The sequence below is a fragment of the Labeo rohita genome, chromosome 22 (assembly GCF_022985175.1).
Source record: "Labeo rohita strain BAU-BD-2019 chromosome 22, IGBB_LRoh.1.0, whole genome shotgun sequence".
In the NCBI taxonomy this organism is placed as follows: Eukaryota; Metazoa; Chordata; class Actinopteri; order Cypriniformes; family Cyprinidae; genus Labeo; species Labeo rohita.
The window spans coordinates 36,156,314-36,178,571 of NC_066890.1; the positions used below are offsets into that span (position 1 = coordinate 36,156,314).

General features: G+C 29.1%; 2 protein-coding genes across 4 annotated transcripts; one reads left to right on the forward strand and one right to left on the reverse strand.

Moving 5' to 3' along the window:
- The first annotated feature begins 358 nt into the window (after positions 1-358).
- cep70 (centrosomal protein 70) lies at positions 359-15,146 on the forward strand. Its single transcript, XM_051095010.1, is given in 19 exon segments — positions 359-492; positions 941-963; positions 1,371-1,470; positions 1,853-1,976; positions 3,354-3,534; positions 3,612-3,787; positions 5,112-5,171; positions 5,246-5,357; positions 5,430-5,518; positions 5,595-5,672; positions 5,740-5,821; positions 5,907-6,005; positions 6,289-6,447; positions 9,888-9,908; positions 9,910-10,038; positions 10,116-10,284; positions 10,358-10,472; positions 14,755-14,834; positions 14,999-15,146. Coding segments are annotated over 18 exon segments (1,839 nt in total). The 5' UTR covers positions 359-492; positions 941-954; the 3' UTR covers positions 15,055-15,146.
- Positions 14,830-20,986, reverse strand: mmadhca (metabolism of cobalamin associated Da). 3 transcript variants are annotated; one of them, XM_051095013.1, is made up of 8 exons: positions 20,897-20,986; positions 20,182-20,220; positions 19,947-20,091; positions 17,861-18,078; positions 17,671-17,779; positions 17,455-17,576; positions 15,553-15,639; positions 14,830-15,470 (listed from the first exon to the last, which is right to left on the reverse strand). In XM_051095013.1, the coding sequence occupies exons 2-8, from the start codon at positions 20,188-20,190 to the stop codon at positions 15,255-15,257; spliced, it is 906 nt and encodes a 301-aa protein (XP_050950970.1). In that variant the 5' UTR covers positions 20,191-20,220; positions 20,897-20,986; the 3' UTR covers positions 14,830-15,254. The 3 variants fall into 3 exon arrangements, with proteins under 3 accessions (XP_050950970.1, XP_050950971.1, XP_050950968.1); XM_051095014.1 differs by lacking the exon at positions 20,897-20,986 and adding an exon at positions 20,728-20,890; XM_051095011.1 differs by lacking the exon at positions 20,897-20,986 and adding an exon at positions 20,704-20,890.
- Positions 20,987-22,258: the final 1,272 nt, after the last annotated feature.

Sequence of the window (22,258 nt, forward strand, 5' to 3'; positions counted from 1 at the left end):
TTGCAACCTGATATTAATTCATTTTGATTTTACATTATCGTTATAAATTGCATATTATTTTTTGTATTCTACAGTAAATGGCAACTGCTTCTTTTATTAAATATTATTTTAAAGTATTAATAAATATAAACATTATTGCTGCATATTTTACAATGTATTAACATAATACAAAATACTTTATTTTAAATTACTACGTTGTCCATATTCAAAAGCTCAGGCTCTGCAGCCATCTAGTGGCCACTAAATAGCACCACTACAAAAAAACAAGTGTTTTTAGGAGGGAAACGTCAGTACAGAGGCGCAAACTACGTGATGGGCGTGGCTTGCTCATTCTGTCCTCCTATTGGTCCAAATCCGGGAAGCGTTTCGTCCGTGTCAGTTTCCGCTGTTATTTGAAACAATAAACAGACTTGGGTTTGTCGGTTTATAAAATGATAAATTGACGGTTTGATAGGATAGTAATTCATAAACATTAATCTTCAGTGCTTTAAGGTATGGTGTAAATGACTTTTGCTTGAAACATTTTACGTAAATTACGGTACATCCAAGCCGGATTTGTTTTGCAGTGTTTCCTTACTGTTTATATTTTGTGTGTACTATGATAATACCATGTTTTTAGACATTTTACAATTGTACCAATACCATGTTTCGACATTTTTTTCTTTTTTTAGAATAGTACTATCTTATTTTACTTCCCAGAATACCATAGTAAAGTAGCATTGTTGACGTTTGTATTCATTTGAACACGGTACTATCATAAGTTTTAGTTCACATATAGCATGCTAATACCATGGTATTCTCTAAAGTACCTAGGATAAGTATTTAAATACCATATTTTACACAAAAACCTGTCAATTGCTTGTCACTTAAATCAGTGAATGCCTATGCAAGTGCATTTCCAGAAACGATATAATATATACATGTATCTGTTTTCTTACAGGCTCTCAGATCAGGATGGAGCAGGTGAGCTGTCGCTCTTTCCATCATGTGAAGCTGTTTGTAATTGTTCTTTCAGATAGGAGGGATAGTAATCCGATCTGTGTCGGTTCTCTCCACCTGCTGTGGATGGATAGAGGGGGTTTGCAGAGCCGATCAGGTGGAAGACCTGAGATGCTGCTTAAAATAGTGTTGTAGCTCATAGTTTGTGTAATTGGAATAGATAAAGATGGATAGAAAAGCGTTGACTGCTGCATTGCAGTCCAGAGACAAAACATATGTGTTTTTGTGGACCTACAGTCAGTTTCAGGTAGCAAAATTAAAGAGAGTCTGGTATTTTTGCAGTTATTTCTTATGTTTCGGCATGCATTTGTTTATACACGAGATTCCAGTTGGTAATGCATGTGATTATAACTTATTTTATGCTTTTTCAGCAGGAGCAGAGGGAGTGGGACGCTGTTAACAGGTTACTGCAACATCATGGGTTCAAACCTGTCAACTTTGCAGATCCAACAGAAAACAAAAACCTTGCAGGTAATGCATCACTGATATTTCTTCTTTCAAATCTTTTAAAAATAGTCATTGTAACAATGTTTTTTTGGAGCCCTTATTTTTTTTATTATTTAGAATTATTTAGAATGTTTACATTTTTTAAAATAATGTGCAAATCACTCTCTGTATTTATTATTAATATTTTAATGTTATTTTATTTTTTTATTGTTGCAGTTAATTAATTTATTATATTAAAATGTATTTATTTTTTGGGAAGTTTTATTTTTGTCTTTAATTATTATTTTTAAGTATCTCTATCCATCATCATTTTGGTTAAAAAAAAAAAAAATTTTTGGTTTACAGTATTGATCGATATTTCTGTGTCTGTGCATTTATACTGATGTTGTTTGTTTGTTGTATGTAGAGCTGGTTTTGTTGGAGCGCAAGTCTGCGTCTGACGTACGGCTGATGTTGAAGACTATGCTGTCTGATTCTGAGAGGAGACAAGGTCTCATTCAAGAGCTCATTCAGTCCAACAGCCAGCTAAAGTGAGTCTAGCTTTCGTAAATTCACAACTGATGTGCTTTAATACATCTCTAATGCTGTCTTTATTATATTCATTTCTCACAGTAAAGTTAAAATTACAAATTCTGTGCTTCATAAAGAAAATGAGATTTTATGTTTTTTTTGCTCTTTAATTGCATTATAAAAAAGACCAAGGAGTATAATAAAAAATTAGATTTAACATCATTTTGGTTATTTACTGTATGCATAAAATAACTAATAAAAAGAGTTAATAATTAAAAGCAGTTTTGTAAAAAGAAACTCGCATTATAAAATTGTTAAAGATTTGTACATGATGGTTGTACTAAATTGAATTTTTGTCGATTTTAATGTTAAAAATGTAAGGATTAATTTTTTTTTTTTCCCATTGTGATTATTTTTATGAAAATGAAACACATTTTCTCTAATTCACTTTACTAAACTGGCAAAATCTAGTTATCTATAATATAATATATTTTTAAAAATAAAATAAAATACCTTATTTTAATAACATTTTAAGATAAAATATTTTGCAAAAAGAAAATGAAGCCCATTTTAAGATTTTTTTGAATTGTGATATAGTTTTTATGACAATTCATTTGAGAGAATGCAGCAAAAGACTAAGTATCATTTTTTATATATATATATATATATATATATATATATAATATTATTATTATTATTATTTTTTTTTTAAATCACAAAAGAAGAGTATGATGATAAAAAAGAAAGTATAATAAAAAATATTATCAATCATCATTTTGGTTATTGACAGTAGGCATAAAAAATTAGGAGAATTAAATAAGTAGAAGAATAATTAAAAAAAAATATGCACCATAAAATATATTACATAATTGAATATTTTTTGCATATAATTTGCATGTATGTTTATTTTAAAAAATGATGAACCAACAAGTAATGATTGCAGTAATGAGAATTTCAGAGAAAATTGTGTTTATTTGTCATGAAAAAATAATGTCACAATAAAAAAACATCCTAAAAAAATCCTTAAAACTACTCTTTGTTTTCTTTATGCAAAATAATATTTTTTTTTTTTTTTTTTTGTCTTATTTTGGTATGAAATGTGTCACGTTTTTCTTTATTGGTATTTCAGCATAGATATTCAAATGACTCTTTAATATTTGAATTGTTTAGCACTTGTGGTTTCTCCAGGGACGCCTCCTGGACATGTCTCTTCTGTCAGCACATGCTCAATAATGTAAACCCCTCGTGTGCGGCAGCGGTGCTGCCCATCTGCTCTAGTGTAATCCAATGCAGGATGAGTGGAAGATGAGATCAGCTGACAGGACAGATGTGTTCCCTGCTCATTCCACAACACAGCTAGTGTAAAAAGCACGTAAAGATGCCTTCATCCTTTTCAGAGAGGAAGTGCAGCAGCATCAGACGCGAGCCGCCCGTCAGTCTCAGAGGGCTGCTGAGCTGGAAGGCATCCTGGATGGGGTGAAGCTCAAAGTTCAAGACCTGGAGGACTCGTACATCGGTAAAGCGGCCCAACAGCACAGCCAGTTTCAGCAGCTGCAGCAGGACAAGAGAGATGCTGAGGTATTTCAGGCATTAAATGCATTGAATGATTTGCTTTCTAGATATCCTTATCAGTGATATTGGCTGTGTATTTGCAGAAGCGCTGTCAGTCTCTGGAGCAGAAGCTGTCTCAGGAGAAGGAGCAGGCGTCTCAGCTGCAGAAGAAGCTCCAGTACGCCGTGAGGGAGGAGGAGAGACGCGTGGCCCGACAGAACCAGGCCTTCCAGCAGATCCACCGCAGATCAGCCCGACTTAACTCCACCACAGACCAGCAGTGAGTGACGGGGAGGATCAAGGGATCGTGAATTATAATCGGCGGTTTCTACACATGCTGTTTTATTTGTATAAATGCATGTTTAAGTCATGGAAATGAGTACAAGAAAATTGTAGAAAATTTTCTATTGAATGTTATTGTTTTAATTTATTATATTTATTATTTATTTATTTAATTATTTTTATTATGTAATTTTTCTATTTCTTTAAAATCTTTAAATAGATGCTTTGGGTGATTGTATTATTATTATAGTTATTATTATTATTATTATTATTATTATTATTTTAAATGATTTCACCAGTCACTGTTTAATATTTTTATTAATACTTCAAAACTTAAAAATCTCATGTATAATATATGTATTACAATAATATTATCTACTGTAATATTTATTAATATAATAGTATTCTATAATAGTTTATTACATTATACTTATTTGTTGTATTTATATTTATTATATTTGGATTTTACCCCAAAAATTGTAAACAAAAAAAAAAAAAAAAACATTTATATATGATTTAAGGTAATGTAAGCTTTTATTTTTTTGTAAGTTTTTTTTTTGCTGTTTACAATTTTTATATTTATTACTTAAATATTTATATTAATTAGAATTTTTTTAATTAATTAAAAAAAATTCTAAATCTCACTAAAAAATAATGATAAATCTGTTAATTGTGTTATTACGGATTTAATTAGTTTTTTGTATATATAATTTTTTTTTTCTTTTTTTTTTTTAGAATGAATTAGAATTGGAAAAATGTAAAATCTCACTATTATTATATGTAGTATTTTCTGTGTTTACATTTATTAATTGTTATCTATTATATTTGTTTTTTTTTCCCCAAAAATTTCAAAAATCATTTAATTATTTAGAAATGTTTTAAATCCACTGCTCAAAATGTAAATAAGTTTTAGATGGTCTAATATTTATACAAATTATTTATAAATCTCTTAGTTGTTTTTTTACTATTTTTTTTTTTTTTTGTATTTATTCAGTATTTTTATGAATTAGAATTTTTTAAAATTAGAATTAGAAAAATATAAATATCTCACTATTATATGATTACTTTGTGTATTTATATTTATTATTTGTTATATTTATAAAAAAATCATTTATTTAATTTTATGTTTTAATAACCTTTTTTATTGACTGTAGGTTTTTTTCTGTATGTTCAAGTCATTTTGAATTATTTTTATATATATTTATTTTTTTTATGTATCATTATTATTATTATTATTATTTAAATTTTCATCCAGTAATTGTGGACAACTAAAGAGAGCATTTCTTACTGTGCTTGTATTCTCTGTTTTTGTTCCTCTGAAGGATTTTGGACATCATTGACATGTACGAGTCCCAAATGCAACAGCTACGAAATGAACTAAAGTAAGTGTATGAATGATTTAAATTGTAACTATTCATAGAAATTCCTCAAACATCAGCATCATCTTGTCCTACAGATTATATAAAAGCAGCTCAGGAGAGAATGACTCCTCAAACTCCCAGAAGAACAAATCCACAGTGGAGAAAGACGCCACCGACACGTCTTCCAACTACAAGGCTCTTTTAAAGGTATCTTCAGTGACAAATGTTTGATTTCAGTTCTCAGTCTTGACATGTAAACATGACTATGTTTGTCTCCAGTCATACCAGGAGCAGCTGAAAGACACCAAAGCTCAGCGAGAAGAACTCAGGACCGAAATCCAGCGGTTAAAAGAAGATCTGGAGTCCAGGTTGATACCTTTTTTGGAGCCATTTCTATTGGTTTATAATTTCAGTTGGTTACATTTTTAATGTTACATATTGTAGACCCACCATAAAAGAACTGAAGACCTGCAAACAGCAGTTGAAACGCCTGGATCGAATCATTCAGCAGAGCAATATCAGGTAAGATCTGCAATGAGCCAACACAGTTTTTCTTATGAATCAGGTTAATGAATTACTTGTTAAACAGATCATCTCAGGATTCGGCAGAGATGCTAAACACGGATAACATCCAGCACCTGGACGCTTCTACCTGCAAGAGACTTATTATGGTACGTGAAGATGCTTTAAATCAGAGAAATAATACTTTACTAAAACTAAAACATGCATGGTCTGATGTTTCTGGTTGTCTTTTAGGATGTTTGTAAGGAACTCAAAGTGCAAGATATCAATCATCTGACTTCTGAACTAAAAGTTCAACGTAAACAAGCTGAATCTGCCTTCAAGCTGGAGAAGGTGATATTTCTCACAGTTTGGAGTAGCATGCTACTTTTTGGTATATTTATATACAAATACAGTATGAACTAAGAAACATAATACTGCAAATTTTCCTCTATATGGAACGTGACAAATGAGCTACAAATAAAGACTCGTTATTTGATTGGACTGACCAAAAAAATGTGACACAATAAATTCCGCAACTTAAACTTGATGTAATGAGCTTATGATGTAATGACAGTTCCATTTGGAATGTATCGGATGCCTTTCTGACATCATCACAATCTGATTTTCCCGGCAGATCCTACATGACATCACTGCAATGCTGACCAATCCCAGGGCTCCGTTGGGTTTGCTGAGGCAGCGTGCGCAAACCAAACTAGAGCTCAGCAGGGAGGCGGAGTTTGAGCTGATTGTTCCCACCCTAGAGGTTTGGAGCCGACAACTAACCTCGCTAGCAGTGAGTCAAATCTTTGAGGAAAAAAACGGTCACATTTACCACTGTTTGGCAAATTTTCATCATTTCAATATGAATCTACACAAGCGGAGCTTTGCTTACGGTTTTGCAACTGGTGTAAGTTGATAACGCAGATTCACCACATTAGCTGGGTTTCCATCCAGAGTTGTGAATTTAACTTTCATTTAGCGCAAAATAGGAATATTGCATAAAACATTTGTGAATAAGCACCGTTTCCACTCAGCGAGTTGAAGAGAACAAAATCGTCACTTCCCGATGAACTCGCACTAAATATTACTAATAAAAGTGGAAGAAGCCACTGAATATAATCATTTTCATATATAATAAATTGCTTGCACCTCATTGCGAGCAGACGAAATGCAAAAAATGCGGTCATTGTTTTTGGAGGTGGATGCCTGATGTTTGGGAACGCAGTTGTGTAAGACAATTTTACAGAAATACTTTGACAGCAGACTTTAACCCTTTAACTGTCACCACCCCTCTGTGGGACGCCTAAGTTTACTTCACCATATTACAAATAAATGACCAACTATACATCGTTGGAAAGGTCTAAGACTATTTTACCATATTTTCGTGTTACAAATTATGTAGGAAAAGTAATAGATTAATATATGTCAAGAGTGCAACTTAAAAAAAATCCACATTATAACGTGATTTCTGACCTTTTTCACAAAAGACTTTCTTCGTTGCCACATTTTAGAAATCATAAGAAATTATGTATCAGTTCCAAACTTAAAATCTCAAAATTCATCCTTTGAAAGGCATTTTAAAGTCAGACATTGCATTACCACAGAAAATGTACATTAAAATCATATTACAAAATGTTTTCTATCATGAATTATAAAAATGTAAGTCTGGATAGTGCATATTTATGTCTGTGTTAAAAAATGGGAGTGACAGTTAAAGGGTTAAGAACGACCATAACAGCATTTCAGATGCTGTTCAACAAGATCGTTCCACTGGTTAGTCAGGTTTTGCCGTCGCATTGTGCAACACATGACTTTTTTTGATGCGCCTGGAGAAATGTATTTGGCAAATGTGTTTCCATCTCCTATTATTTGCATTAACTCTTTTTCCCACAAGTCAAAAACCACCTCATGTGAGTGCAAATTTTTTTGCGAATTATGTTTTTTTTTTTTTTTTTTTTTGAAGTGCTGTTTTTAACAATCGTTTCTGATGTGATACTTCAAAATGCAAACATGTGGAAATATGTGATGGAAATATGGCTATTGACCAAACAGAGGCTGGTAAGTTTGGAAAGTTGTGCATTTAGCGTTGGTCGGTTATTTTTTGTGGGCAAATTTTTGTAATTTTAATAGGAATCTATGCAATTTTTTTTTTTATGTGAGGGTGAAAGAAATTCCCCACACAAATTTCACAACTGGTTTGCACACTGACTAACAGAAATCTGTTTAGTTTGAAAGTGACTCTGCTCCATATAGAGAGTTTTCACAACGCGTCATCAATCAGCCATATTGGCGGCACTGAGCGTAAACAATGCCACTGAGCCGAACGAAAATTCATATTTTGCTGATTATTGCTGCTGAAAATAGTAAATTGAATGAGAAGTCCACTTCCAGAACAACAATTCACAAATAATTTACTCACCCCCTTGTCATCCAAGATGTTCATGTCTTTCTGTCTTCAGTTGTGAAGAAATTCTGTTTCTTGAGGAAAACATTTAAGGATTTTTCTCCATATAAAGGACTTCATTGATGCCCTGATTTTGAACTTTCAAAATGTAGTTTAAATGCAGCTTCAAAGGACTCTAAATGATCCCAGCTGAGGAGGAATCTAGCAAAATGATCCATAAATTTTTTTTTTTTGAAAAATAAAAATTTTTTATACTTTTTAAGCACATAAGCTTGTGTAGCACAGGGTCTGGGATGCGCGTCCACAACACTACGTACTGTTGAATGATGTCGAAAGATCGTAGGCAGAACTACAGACCCAGTGTTTACAAAGCAAACATACAAAGACTTAGGAAGTGCAAGTAAGTTTGTAAACGCTTACTCAAAAAACCCAAAGACTCGAAACAGGTGAACTAATTCCAGTACAGAACCTAATGGAATGTTGCGCATGCGCGACTGAACGAATCACTCCCCGAGACGACTCGTTCTTCCCGAGTCACATTAAAGATTCGTTCAAAATGAAAGAATCGTTCAAGAACGACCCATCACTAATTCATAGCATCGTGGACGCACATCCCAGAGCCTGTGCTACACGAGCTTTTGTGCTTAAAAAGTATACAAATTTTGATTTTCCGAAGAAAATGACAGATCGTTTCACTAGATAAGACCCTTCTTCCTCAGCTGGTATCGTTTAGATCCTTTGAAGCTGCATTTAAACTACATTTTGGAAGTTTAAAATCGGGGCACCAATGAAGTCCATTATATGGAGAAAAATCCTGAAATGTTTTCCTCAAAAACCGTAATTTTTTACGACTGAAGACAGAAAGTAAGTATGAGTAAGTATGAGTAAATTATTTGTGAATTGTTGTTCTGGAAGTGGACTTCTCCTTTAAGAGCAAAAATCTGCCTTTAAGCTTGAAAAAAAATAAAGATATGTGAGTTATCGTGATAATTATTGATATCGACTGATATGAAAAATTTTATCTTGATTTTATTTTAATTATTTAGATAATTTTGGCCCAGCCCTAGTTGAAATAGTGAGTAAAATCTGTTTAATCTTTGGGCAGCGAATTTAACTAAAGTTGCACTCACTTGTACCATTGTTTGCCAAATTTTTGTCAGCGAAATTTAGTAGTTTCAGTAGGAATATTTGGATCGGGAACAATTGAATTTGTTGCAAAATCTGCATGGGGAAATGTTTCACCCTCAGTTGAAGTTCCCAATTGGGTTCCTACTAAAATGCCTGAATTTTGCCCACAATTCACAGAACAACAGCAGATGACCACATCATTTTTTTTTCTTTTAAGTTATATTTTTGGGCTTTTTTGTGCCTTTAATGGACAGGGCAGTAGAGAGATGACAGGAAAGTACTGGGCGGAGAGAGGAGAGCGGGAGCGGGAGCTGCAAAGGACCTCGTGATGGGATTCGAACTCGGGTCACCGCGAGCACAGTTGTGCTGTATGTCGACGCACTAACCACAAGCCTATTGGCATCAACAGATGACCACATCCTTAGTTAAATTCAGATTTCAATGAATTTTCATGGGCGAAATTCAGTCATTTCAATCGTAATCTGCGTCAACAGGAATTTGCAGTGGGTTCAAACATTCCAGATCAAATAGATTACTATTGTTTTGCCCACAAAATTTTGCCGAAATTCGAAAAATTGTATAATGACAATAGTTGTAGCAATAGATGAAGCAAAGCTCATGTTTAGTGAAATTTCAGCTGACCACACCTTAATTCCTAAAGGAAATCATTGAATTTCAATGTGATTTGTGTGCTTCACTAGGATCTCCATCGTGCCCTCATTCCGATTGGAGAAGAGGTTATCGCCGTGGCAGCCGGAGCGCAGCATCACCGCTCCTTCAGATCCCGTGCGGGTGGAAGACTTGTTGCTGATTGTCGACACGCTACTCGACGAGACGGCATCAGAAGACAAGGTACTTCTTCTGAAAACAACATTCCCCTTAATGTCCTTCACAATCCATCAGCTGAAGATGCTCACAATGTTCCTCAGGTTCTGCGGAGCCCCACTAGACACACCCTGGAGTCCATGGTCGCCCACTTCCAGAAACTCTTTGACGCTCCATCGCTGACGGGAATCTATCCTCGCATGAACGAGGTCTACACCAGGCTGGGCGAGATGAACAACGCCATGAGGAACCTCAGAGATGTTCTGGACATGGGTATTGAGATTGAGATGTCTCAGCATATCTGTATAACACATGCAACCTTCTCTGAACTGATGTTGTTATCTAGATGACAAAGCGCCCCCTAGTGAGGTCGTCAACAAGGTAGCCGCAATCGTGTCGCAGTCAGGAAACGCCGCGGGTCAGGAGCTCCACAGCCTTTTGGAAAGCAGCGACATTGACAGGTACGTCTTTAAGCTCAGATGTCTATAAAACTGCTCTAGAACATTTTATATTAAGGTTCATTTCACTAACTTTTCCCAAACTTTTTGTCAACTGTTTTTCGTTTACTCTGACCTACATATTTATTATAATCCCCCTCAGATTTTTTTTTTTTTTTTTTTTCTTCAATAATTTAATAACACCCACAGTTTAGTTAATAGTCAAATGACCAAATGTAGGTAAACATAAATTTGTATTATTTTTATTAAAAAAAAAAAAAAAAAAGTTTTTTTCTTTTATAGGTTTTTTAATATTTTATGCCTAATAGGAGTATTTTTTTTGTTTGTTTTTTACACTACCAGTCAAAAGCTTTTGAACAATAGGATTTTTAATGTTTTAAAATTTTAATTTTTAAAGAAGTCTCTTCTGCTCATCAAGCTTGCGTTTATTTAATCCAAAATACAGCAAAAACTGTAACATTTTGAAATATTTTTACTATTTAAAATAACTGTTTTCTATTTGAATATATTTCAAAATATAATTTATTCCTGTGATTTCGAAGCTGAATTTTTAGCATCTTTTCTCCAGTCACATGATCCTTCAGAAATCATTCAAATTTCTGATTTGCTGCTCAAAAACATTTATTATCATTATTATGTTGAAAACAGCTGAGTAGATTTTTTTTTTCAGGTTTCTTTGATGAATAGGAAGTTCAGAAGAACAGCATTTATCTGAAATATAAATATTTTGTAACATTATAAATGTCTTTATCATCACTTTTGATTAATGTAAAGCATCCTTGCTAAATAAAAGTATTTTTTTTTTTAGTTTTTAGTAAGGATGCTTTAAATTGATCAAAAAATTAAACTGACCCCAAGGTTTTGAATGGTATAGTGTAAATGTTAAGCTTTGTTTTTTTTTGTTTTTGTTTTTTTTAAATGTATTCAACTGTTTTAAAAATTGGTAATTATACTAAAATGTTTCTTGAACAGCAAATCAGCATGTTGCAAAGATTTCTGAAGGGTCATGTGACACTGAAGACTGGAGTAAATATGCTTAAATTAAGCTTTGATCACAGGAATAAGTTACATTTTAAAATAGATTCAAATAGAAAACAGTTATTATAAATAGTATAAATATTTCATAATTGTACAGTTTTTGCTGTACTTTGGATGCATTTGCAGGCTTGGTGAACAGAAGAGACATTTTTATAAAAAAAACTTTAAAAATCTTACTGTTCACAGACTTTTGACTGGTAGTGTACATGTTGAATTAAGTTTATGATACATTCCCTTAAGTACATTTTTTTCATATAGTCATCTATCAGAAAATAATAATCATGTTTAATTAATTAACATTAGTTGATCCCATAAGTATCATGAGCTAACAATGAACATTAGTTTACCAGCATTTACTCATCTAAGCTGATGTTAATTTAGACTTTTACTTGCATCGTTTCATTGTTAAATCATATTATTTCATAATGAAGTTATACAGCATGAAATGTTAAAAGTGTACACTGCCGTTTGACTTGTAGTGACTTGTAATTAAGTCTTTTCTGCTCATCAAGGCTGCATTTATTTGATCCAAAATACAGAAATATTGTGAAATATTATTACAGTCTAAAATAACGTTTTTTTCTATTTTAATTAATTATTTTATTATACAATAAAATTTATTTCTGTGATGCAAAGCTGAATTTTCAGCATCATTACACCAGTCTTCAGTGTCACATGATCCTTATATAAGTCTTTACTATCACTTTTTATCAATATAACACATCCTTGCTGAATAAAAGTTGTGAATAAAAGAATAAAACAGCACAACTGTTTCCAACATTGATAAATCAGCTTATTAGAATGATTTCTGAAGGATCATGTGACACTAAAAACTGGTGTAATGATGCTGAAAATTCAGCTTTGCAATCACAGGAATAAATTACATTTTAATGTATATTAAATTTAAAAAAAAAAAAAAAGTATTTTACATCATAATAATATTTCACAATATTACCTTTTTTTTCCTGTATTTTTGATCAAATAAATGCAGCTTTGATGAGCAGAAGAAACTTCTTTAAAACGCATTAAAAATTGTACTGTTCACAAACTTTTCAACGGCAAACTGACATGTAGACATTTCGCTCATTATTTTGATATCTAGTACATTAATTCTTATGAATTGTACGCTTTAATGTAATTTGACTTGTTCAGTTCAATGCTATTTTTATGTAAGAATTTTATGTTATATAAAAAAATGAAAGCATTAATTTTCACATTTAATTCGTCAGTTAAAATAATAATGTTGAATTTAACATTAGTTAATACATTAGAAATCATGAACTGATAATGAACAGTAAGTTTTAATAGCATTTGCTAATCTAACTTCATTTATAAATGCACTTTTGTTCATTATGTAATTTCCTTTCATAATACATTTGTGAAATTTTAATGTATATAAAAATGTTAATGAGTTGAACCTTATTGTAAAGTGTGACCAACTCCTGATGTAAATTCACACTTAATTTATTGCTTGAGTTTATGTACACTACCAGTCAAATGATTTTAATGTTTTTTAAAGAAGCCTCTTCTCACCAAACCTGCATTTATTTGATCCAAAGCTCATTAATATTGTGAAATATTTTTATTTAAAATAACTGTTTTCTATTTGAATATATAAAATTTTTATTTTTGTGATTTCAAAGCTGAATTTTCAGCATCGTTACTCCAGTCTTGGGTGTCACATGATCCTGCAGAAATCATTCTAATATGCTGATTTGATATTCAAGAAACTATATTATTATTAATATTATTATTATTATTGTTATTGTTATTGTTATTGTTATCAATATTTAGAACAGTTGAGTGCATTTTTTGTCAGGATTTTTGATGAATAGAAAGAATCCAACTTATTTATCTGAAGTAAAGAGCTTTTGTAACATTATACACTATATCATTCAAAATCTTGGGAGTCAGTATAATTTTTTTTTTTGTTTGTTTTTGGAAAAGAAATTATAGAAATGTATATTTTTATTTAGTAAGGATGCTTTAAATTGATCAAAAGTGATAAAGACATTTATCATTTTTATTTCAGATAGATTCTGTTCTTCTGAACTTACTTGAAATGACTTATCACGAAACCTGAAAAAATTCAACTTAGCTGTTTTCAAATAATGTTTTTCAAAGCATCAAATCAGCATGTTATAATGATTTCTGAAGGATCACGTGACACTGAAGACTGGAGTAATGATGCTGAAAATCAGCTTTGAAATCACAGGAATAAATTACATTTTAAAATGTATTCAATATAGAAAGCAGTTATTTTAAATAGCAAACATATTTCAGTTTTTTGCTGTATTTTGGATCAAATAAATACAGACTTGTTGAGCAGAAGAGACCTTCAAAAAAAAAATCAAAAAATTAACTGTTCAAAAACATTACTGGTAGTGTTCGTTTGTTCATTGTTATGTCATTTATTTATAAAATTAAGATGGTATTAGTTTTTTTTTTTTTTTTTTTTTTAATAAACCATACATATATGTGACCCTGGACCACAAAACCAGTCATAAGGGTCCATTTTTCAAAACTGAGATTTATACATCAATATTTGGCCGAGATACAACTATTTGAATATATTGAATCTAAGGGTGCAAAAAAAAATGTAAATATTGAGAAAATCACCTTTAAAGTTGTCCAAATGAAGTTCTTAATAATGCATATTAAAAATCAAAAATTAAGTTTTAATGTATTTACAGTAGAAAATTTACGAAATATCTTCATGGAACATGATCTTTATTTAATATCCTAATGTTTTTTGGCTTAAAAGAAAACTCTGTCATTTTGACCCATATAATGTATTTTTGGCTACCTAAAACTGGTTTTGTGGTCCAGGGTCACATATAATATATAGATGTATGGTTTATTTATAAAAAAAAAATTAAGTCCATCTATCAAAATAATAGTTATCATAGACCTTTTACAGCATTTAATCATCTTAGTAAATTAAAAATATCACAGCATGAATTTTTGCATTTAATGTCAGCTATCAATAACATTGTTTTACATTACATTTTATCTAATTGAATCATTTTTTTATAGCATTTACTTATAGCCAAGTTAATGCTGATTTGTATATATAATGTTGTTCATTGTTAAATCATGGAGAAGTTATAAAACTGTATTGATACTGATGTATTGATTTATTGGTTCAGTTCATCGAAGAATGGCTTTGTCAAGTTTAATGTCAAGTTGCAAGAAGAAATTTACACAAAAGCCTTCATTCATTTGGAAACTGCTGTTGATTTCACAGTATCATCGTAAAGCTGAAGGAACATGAGGAATTCTTTCCGGTTTTCCACTCGTTCATTCTGGAACTTCTGCAAACTCTGGGTGAGAATAAACTTTATTCACATTTAACAAGACAGAAATCAGTCAAACTGACATTACAAGTTGATCCATTAGTATTCTAGTGCACTAAAATCATAAAGCACAGTTGATTTGTTCTCCTAAAATATTGTTGTGGCACTAGTTGAGTCGCATTTCCTCTCTTTCAGACGTCCCGACTCTAGATGACGTTTTACCGACAGTACGTTCTCTCAAAGGCTGCTGATGTTTTGTAAAGCACCATGTGGTTTGTTTCACCCCTGAACTTGAATGTGTGTATTTTATTGTTTATATTTTATAAATAAATATGCATTTTTGCCGTGTGTGTCTCTAAATCATCACAGCAGCTCGTTTTGTAACATTACAACCAGCAAGTTTGTATTCAAAAATCAAGAAACAGTACTTTTTTTGGTATGCAAATGTCCATCAGTTTTTGTCCTCTGAGGTGCCTGAGTGTCCTTGAAGTTTCTCCATGATCAGACTGTTGGAAGGTGCATTAGTGATGAGCGTTAAGACAAACGTGGACGTCCCCTTGAAGACGTGCCGTATGAGCGTACATGAGGCCAGGTCCTCGATGTGAAAGCCAGCGTGACGCTCAGCGTCCTGCTGGAGAATAGACTCCGGCGTCTGATCGCCAAAAAACTGCAAGAGAAACCACTTGTAAATGTTTTTATTCACTACATTTAATGGTTTTTTAAAAAGCTCTGAGCCTCAAGGTACTTACAGCTTTTCCTGATAGTGGATTGATGAAATCGGCCCAGTATCCTCCTCTCCACAGCGTGAAGCAGATTTCTTTAGCACCACTGACAAACTGTAATGAGACATTAGCATGTAAATATATATACATAAAAAAAAATGTTTTCAATAAAGGATGCATTAAATTGATTGAAAATGACAGGAAACACATTTTATAATGTTACAAAAGACTTCTGTTTCATACAAACACTGTTCTAAAATATGAAATGTTTCAACAAGAAATATTAAGCATCACAACTGATTTCAATATTAATGTTTTTAAGCAGCAAATCAGCATATTAGTTGATTTCTGACAGATCATGTGACACTGGAGTAATGATAATGAATATTCAGCTTTACCATCACAGTAATATAATATAATCTTAAATAAATAAATGATTAAATATAATCATATAATAATCTTTGATAATTTTACTGTATTTGCGATCAAATGTAGACATACAAAATTATTACAATGCAATATAATATACTAACAATTTATAATAAAGTATATACAATTTATAAATATAAGAATTAATAATTTGTAATTAAGTAATTTATAAATATAAGAATTAATCAGATTAAATATATACCATTTATTTAGTAATAATATAAAACAAAAATAAAAAAGTGTATCAGATGCAACATGCATATACATATAATTTATAAATATGATAATGTTAATTATTCAATATATAAAATGAATATAATTATAAAAATATATATAATTTATGCTTAAAACATATTTACATTATAATTTGTTATAAAATATATACAATTCCTAAATATCAATTATTTATTTATTATTAAGTAATAAATAATTTATAAATATAATATAAATAGTTATAATTAAATTATTCAATAATAACTATAATTATTCACCAGATGCAATTAGTATAAATATTTATTTAATAATAATAAAGTATATACAATTTATAAATATAATAACTAGTAATAAGCAATAATTTATAAATACAAATTATTTACATTTTCTCTATATATAAATGTATCATGATGCAGTTAGTATAAATATATAATTTATTTAACAATATAATGTATATGCAAATACAAAATGTATCAGTATGCAATTAATATCATTTGTAATGTATATATAATAAACATTTTATAAAGATATAATTTAATTCAAAATAAAAATGGATCACAATGCAATTAATCTAAATATACGGTTCAATAATAATTAATTACTAACAATAACGTATATACATTCAATTTTACATTGTTTTGTATTTTTTATATTACTGATGATCCTCGTAATGCAATTTTGTTCAATTGAGAACTGCATTTAAAATATTTAAAGTATAAAAGCAATATAATAAATATAATTGATATGTAATATAAAATATATAATTTATATTTATGATCATTTGTAATGTATATATAAACAATATGTAATTTAATTAAAATAAATAAAACTAAAATCAATGCAATTTATGATTTTATGACAAAAACTGCATTAACAATATAATTTATGATCATTTGTAATAGTATACAATTTATAAAAGAATGACGACTATATAATTATTATACATAACACTATAATAAGGTGTCATTTAACATTAGTTAATTAACTAACATGAACGAGCAATGAACAATACATTTATAATTTCTGTTAATGTTAGTTAATAAAAATACTTTTGTTCATTGTTAATGTTAGTTCACAGTGCATTAACTAATGTTAACAAACACAACTTGTGATTTTAATAATGCATTAGTAAATGCTCAAATTAACATTAATATTAATAAATGCTGTAGAAGTATTATTCAAGTATAGTTCATGTTAACTAATGTAATATGTTAACCTTATTTATAAAGTGTTACCATAATATTTAATAATTAATAATGTGTCAGTGAATTGTCCAGTCAGACTTACATGATCTAATAGTTCCTGTTGATTTTTGCTCTGATCTTCTGCGCCCGTTTTCTGGTTTTTCTGTGTTACGGTGACGACAGTGATGGGACTCGCAGGCAGCACTGGGAAAAACAGCTCTAACTCTGTCAAAAAAAAAAAAAAAAAAAAAAAAAAAGATGATTTAATTAAAAAACTGAATCTTTGAAGATGTTTGACATATTATGTGAGGTAAAGTACCTTTCTTAAGCAGCTCTGGGCAGGAATGCATTGAACACTCCACATCTGACTGACTGAAGTAGTGTTCAGCTTTACTGACTCTCTGTGCCGTCAGCGATGTTTCTTTACCCTGAACACACAAAACACCTCACACACTGGAAGATTCAACAACACAACTGAACAAACAAGTGATTTCTGAACAGATTTTTACCTGGTATTCATTAACAAACTGAGCGAGGATGAACTCGTGTCTCTCTGTGCTGGATGGGGCGGTTAAAACGTCCGGGACCGTCCGGTGAACCGGCCCTTTCATCTGTAACCCGGTACCCTTCAGGTGACAGTCGAAACCCACGTTGCCTGGCAACTGGAACCGCTGATCTTGTGGCCCAAACGGACCCATGGCCTCATCTGGCCACACTGTTCTAGGACCTGTCAGACAGACCATTACATAAACTAAGATTAATTATAATTAAATGTTAGTTAAATACTTTTTGTAGATTTTAAACTGTAGCCATATACATACGATAAGTAATATATGAATGGATGAAGGTAATGCATAATATAATATAATAAACGAATATTAAGAAATTATAATCTTCACAAAAAAAAATATATATATATAAAACACTTTCAAATATATAATTTTATATTATGTTATCATTTTAATAAATGCTATAAAATGTAACATTTGTACAATTTTTATATGTATAATTAAAATGTTGATATTTTTCAATAATTGTTTTAATTGAACAATAATAAATAAATTGTTATATAAAAGTAACATGTTTTAACATGAATATATAAATAATAACATTAAAATTATATTTCTATTAAATTTATATTAAATTATATAATTATAATTATATTAAAATTTATTATTTTACAATATTAAACAAAATGGAAAATAATAAATAAAATGTTACCCTATGATAAACAAATCTGATATTAAACAAACATTTTATAATACATTAAAATAAATTATTTTATACTATATGCTGTAACATTTAACATTTGTTATATATATTAATAAATTACGTTGATTATTTTTAAATTATGTATTTAATGTTAATAAAATGAAATACATAATATAATATTAAATACATTTAATAACACTTTACAGTGTATAAATGTATATTTAAATAGAAACATTAAAATATTTATATTTTTTACAGTATGACATTAAGCAAAATATTAATAAATAAAATATGTAAACATTTTCATAATTTCTAATATTAATATGATAAATACATTCTACAATGATACATTAATGTTGCATTAACATTAAACATTCTTTAATTTTTTATTTTAATACATTATAATCTATTAAAATATTAAAAATTATTACAATATACAAAAATTACAATTAATACTAAATATTAAAAAAAAACTTTAATTTGCTGTAAAGTTGCTTTGCAACAATATGTATTGTGAAAAGCACTATACAAATAAATTTGAATTGAATTATTAAAATATTACAAAAATTAACAATATACTTAAAAGACAAATAAAGTTTCATATTATTTGTAATGTTAATATTATGAACACATCATACAAAAATATTTACGTCAACATTAAATGCATATTTAAAACCTACTAAAATATTACATATATTAAAATATATATTAAATTATTAGACATATTACAATATATTTAAAAAACTACATGAAAACAAATTTATATCATTTAATAGTTATAAACTATAATATTAAACAATTCTCAATAACTATATTATATATTATAATATAAATATATATTAATAAATAAAATTATTTTTAAATTAACTTTTCAATGTTAATAAAATGAATAAATCAATCAACTTAACATTTTAAAACACTTTTAGTAATAAAATGCACATATAAATAATAACATTAAAATATGTTATGTTTTACACTAAAATATTAAACAATTATAAAATAAAAATATGAATAAATAAAATGATATTTCTAATGTTAATTATAAATACACTACAATATTTACATTAACATTAAACACTTAAAATCTATCCAAATATGACATTAAATATTACAAAACACAAAAAATACATTAAAATATTAGAATATACTTAAAAAATAATAAATACAATTTTCATATTATTTCTAATGTTAATATTTTGAATGCATTATACAAAAATATTTACATTAACATTAAATGCACATCTAAATTCTACTAAAATATATTAAATTATTAGAAAATACTACAATACATTCAAATATTATAATATATATACACACACACACACTTTCCCTCTTTAAAAGCATGTTTATGTTACAGAAACATTTATAATGTATATTACACACCTGAGTTTTGAGATGGTACAGCTATATATGGCTCATCTGATCCAGACGAACCCGCGGCTGAAAAACCTCTGACGGCCACGATCCTCTGAGCCAGTGTGTGAACCACAGACGACTGACTCACCTGTCTGACCCTCCTGCACAGCACCTGCATTATTAAAAACACACACCGTGTTACAGCACATACAGACTGTACAAACACATGAAGAACTTGAGCCGTGATCAGTGTAACACTCACACTCGCCATAATGTGTGCACAGCTCCACCTCTCTGAACCCTACAACAAACAAACAAACAAACAAATCAGACACACATTTTAAACACTGAACCCATTTACTTTATAGAACAAATATAGTAATAAATATAACAATGAACAATACACAACATATTATACAACATAAACCCCAATATAAATGATTAAAATGTGACTACAAATAAAAATAAACGTAAAAAAAATACAAGTATGGATTTGTTAATTAAAATGTTTGTTACAGTAGACGTACATTCTTAGAGCCAGTGATTCGATGCGTTAGATTCGTTTAAAATATTATTTTAATCAATAAAAAACTATACATAACAGCCCTTGTTTAGTGCTTTTAAAGACACAGTTTTCCTAAACCGACTAAATAAATCTATAACAACACGTTAAAATCTGTCATATCCACATTTATGTGTACAAATATTCATGGCTGAGGTAAATGATGTTTTTCTTTACAGCACGAACAGTTTTTAATGATCTCAAACCCACACAAACACTCACTGTTATGATCCAACACTGACTCACTTTCACTTCCAACACGACTAAAGGACGATTAAAACGCGACTTTAACACCAAACTGTGCTCGACAAGCTCTTCTGGTGTCGTAGACGAACATGTCACAGGTTTAATCGCGATTTGTTTGTTATTTTAAAGTGTTTTTAAGGTAAAGGACAGCGTGTTCCACAACACTCACCCTGCTGTCTTGACAAGATTCTGCTGATCACGTTCGCACGCCGAGCGTCATGACGTCACGACGGAGCGTCGCAGAGAACACAAAAGCCGCGAAAAATGTAAAATGTTGAGTGATTAAATAAAAAAGGGGGCAAAAGGCCGCGAAAAAAAAGAAAAATAAACAAATGAATACTATTTTAAATGTTAACAATATTATTAAATTACATATAAATGTATATTCATTAACATTATTAACACATGTATTTAATTCATCATATATATATATATAGTACATATTGAATTATATTATATTATAAATAGTATATACAATATGTTTAAATGTTTAATATATTAAAAATGTTAATATATATAATATATAATTGTTTCTATATATATAGTATAAATATACATATACTATATAGTTTTATATATAGTAACAATTACTTGAAATATGTATATATTTAAAAAAAATTAAAAATACATTAGTTGTTACATTTAATGTTAAACACACACACAAATATATATATATATATATATATATATAAAACATTAAATATATTAAGTATAGTAAAACTGTCAGTACAGCGAAATATTACATTATTTATTTAATTTTTATATGTATTTAATTGAAATATGTATTACCATATATGTTACTATATATACTACATATTGAATTATATGTAGTATATACAATGTTTTAGACTATATAGAGTGTGTATATATATATTATATATAGTGTATAAATAATACACATAATATATATTTGTTTCTATATATAGTGTGCGTGTATATATATATATATACACACTATATTTTAATGTATAGTAACAATTACTCGAAACATGTATATATTTAAAAAAAAATTAAAAATACATTAGTTATTACATTTATTGTTAAACACACACACAAATATATATATATATATATACATAAAAGATTAAATATATTAAGTATAGTAAAACTGTCAGTACAGCGAAATATTACATTATTTATATAATTTATATATGTATTTAATTGAAATATGTATTACTATATATGCATGTTACTATATATATACCATATATATTGAATTATATGTAGTATATATAATGTTTTGAGTATATAGTGTGTGTGTATATATATATATATATATATTATATATGGTGTATAAATAATATACATAATATATATGTTTCAATATATAATATACATATAAAACATATATACTATATACTTTAATATTGTATATAGTAACAATACATATATCAATTAAACACATAATGTTATTTGCATGTGTATTTAATTGAAATATGTATATATTTAGAATTTTTTATAAACATAATATAAATATTATATATATATATATATATATATATATATATATTAAAGTACATTTAATTATTAC

Coding starts and splice junctions, on each gene's coding strand:
- mmadhca (XM_051095013.1), bottom strand. Junction 18,079..19,946: donor TGTACCATCTCAAAACTCAG/GTGTGTAATATA, acceptor TCTGTCTGACAG/GTCCTAGAACAGTGTGGCCA. Junction 17,780..17,860: donor AGTTTGTTAATGAATACCAG/GTAAAAATCTGT, acceptor TTGTGTGTTCAG/GGTAAAGAAACATCGCTGAC.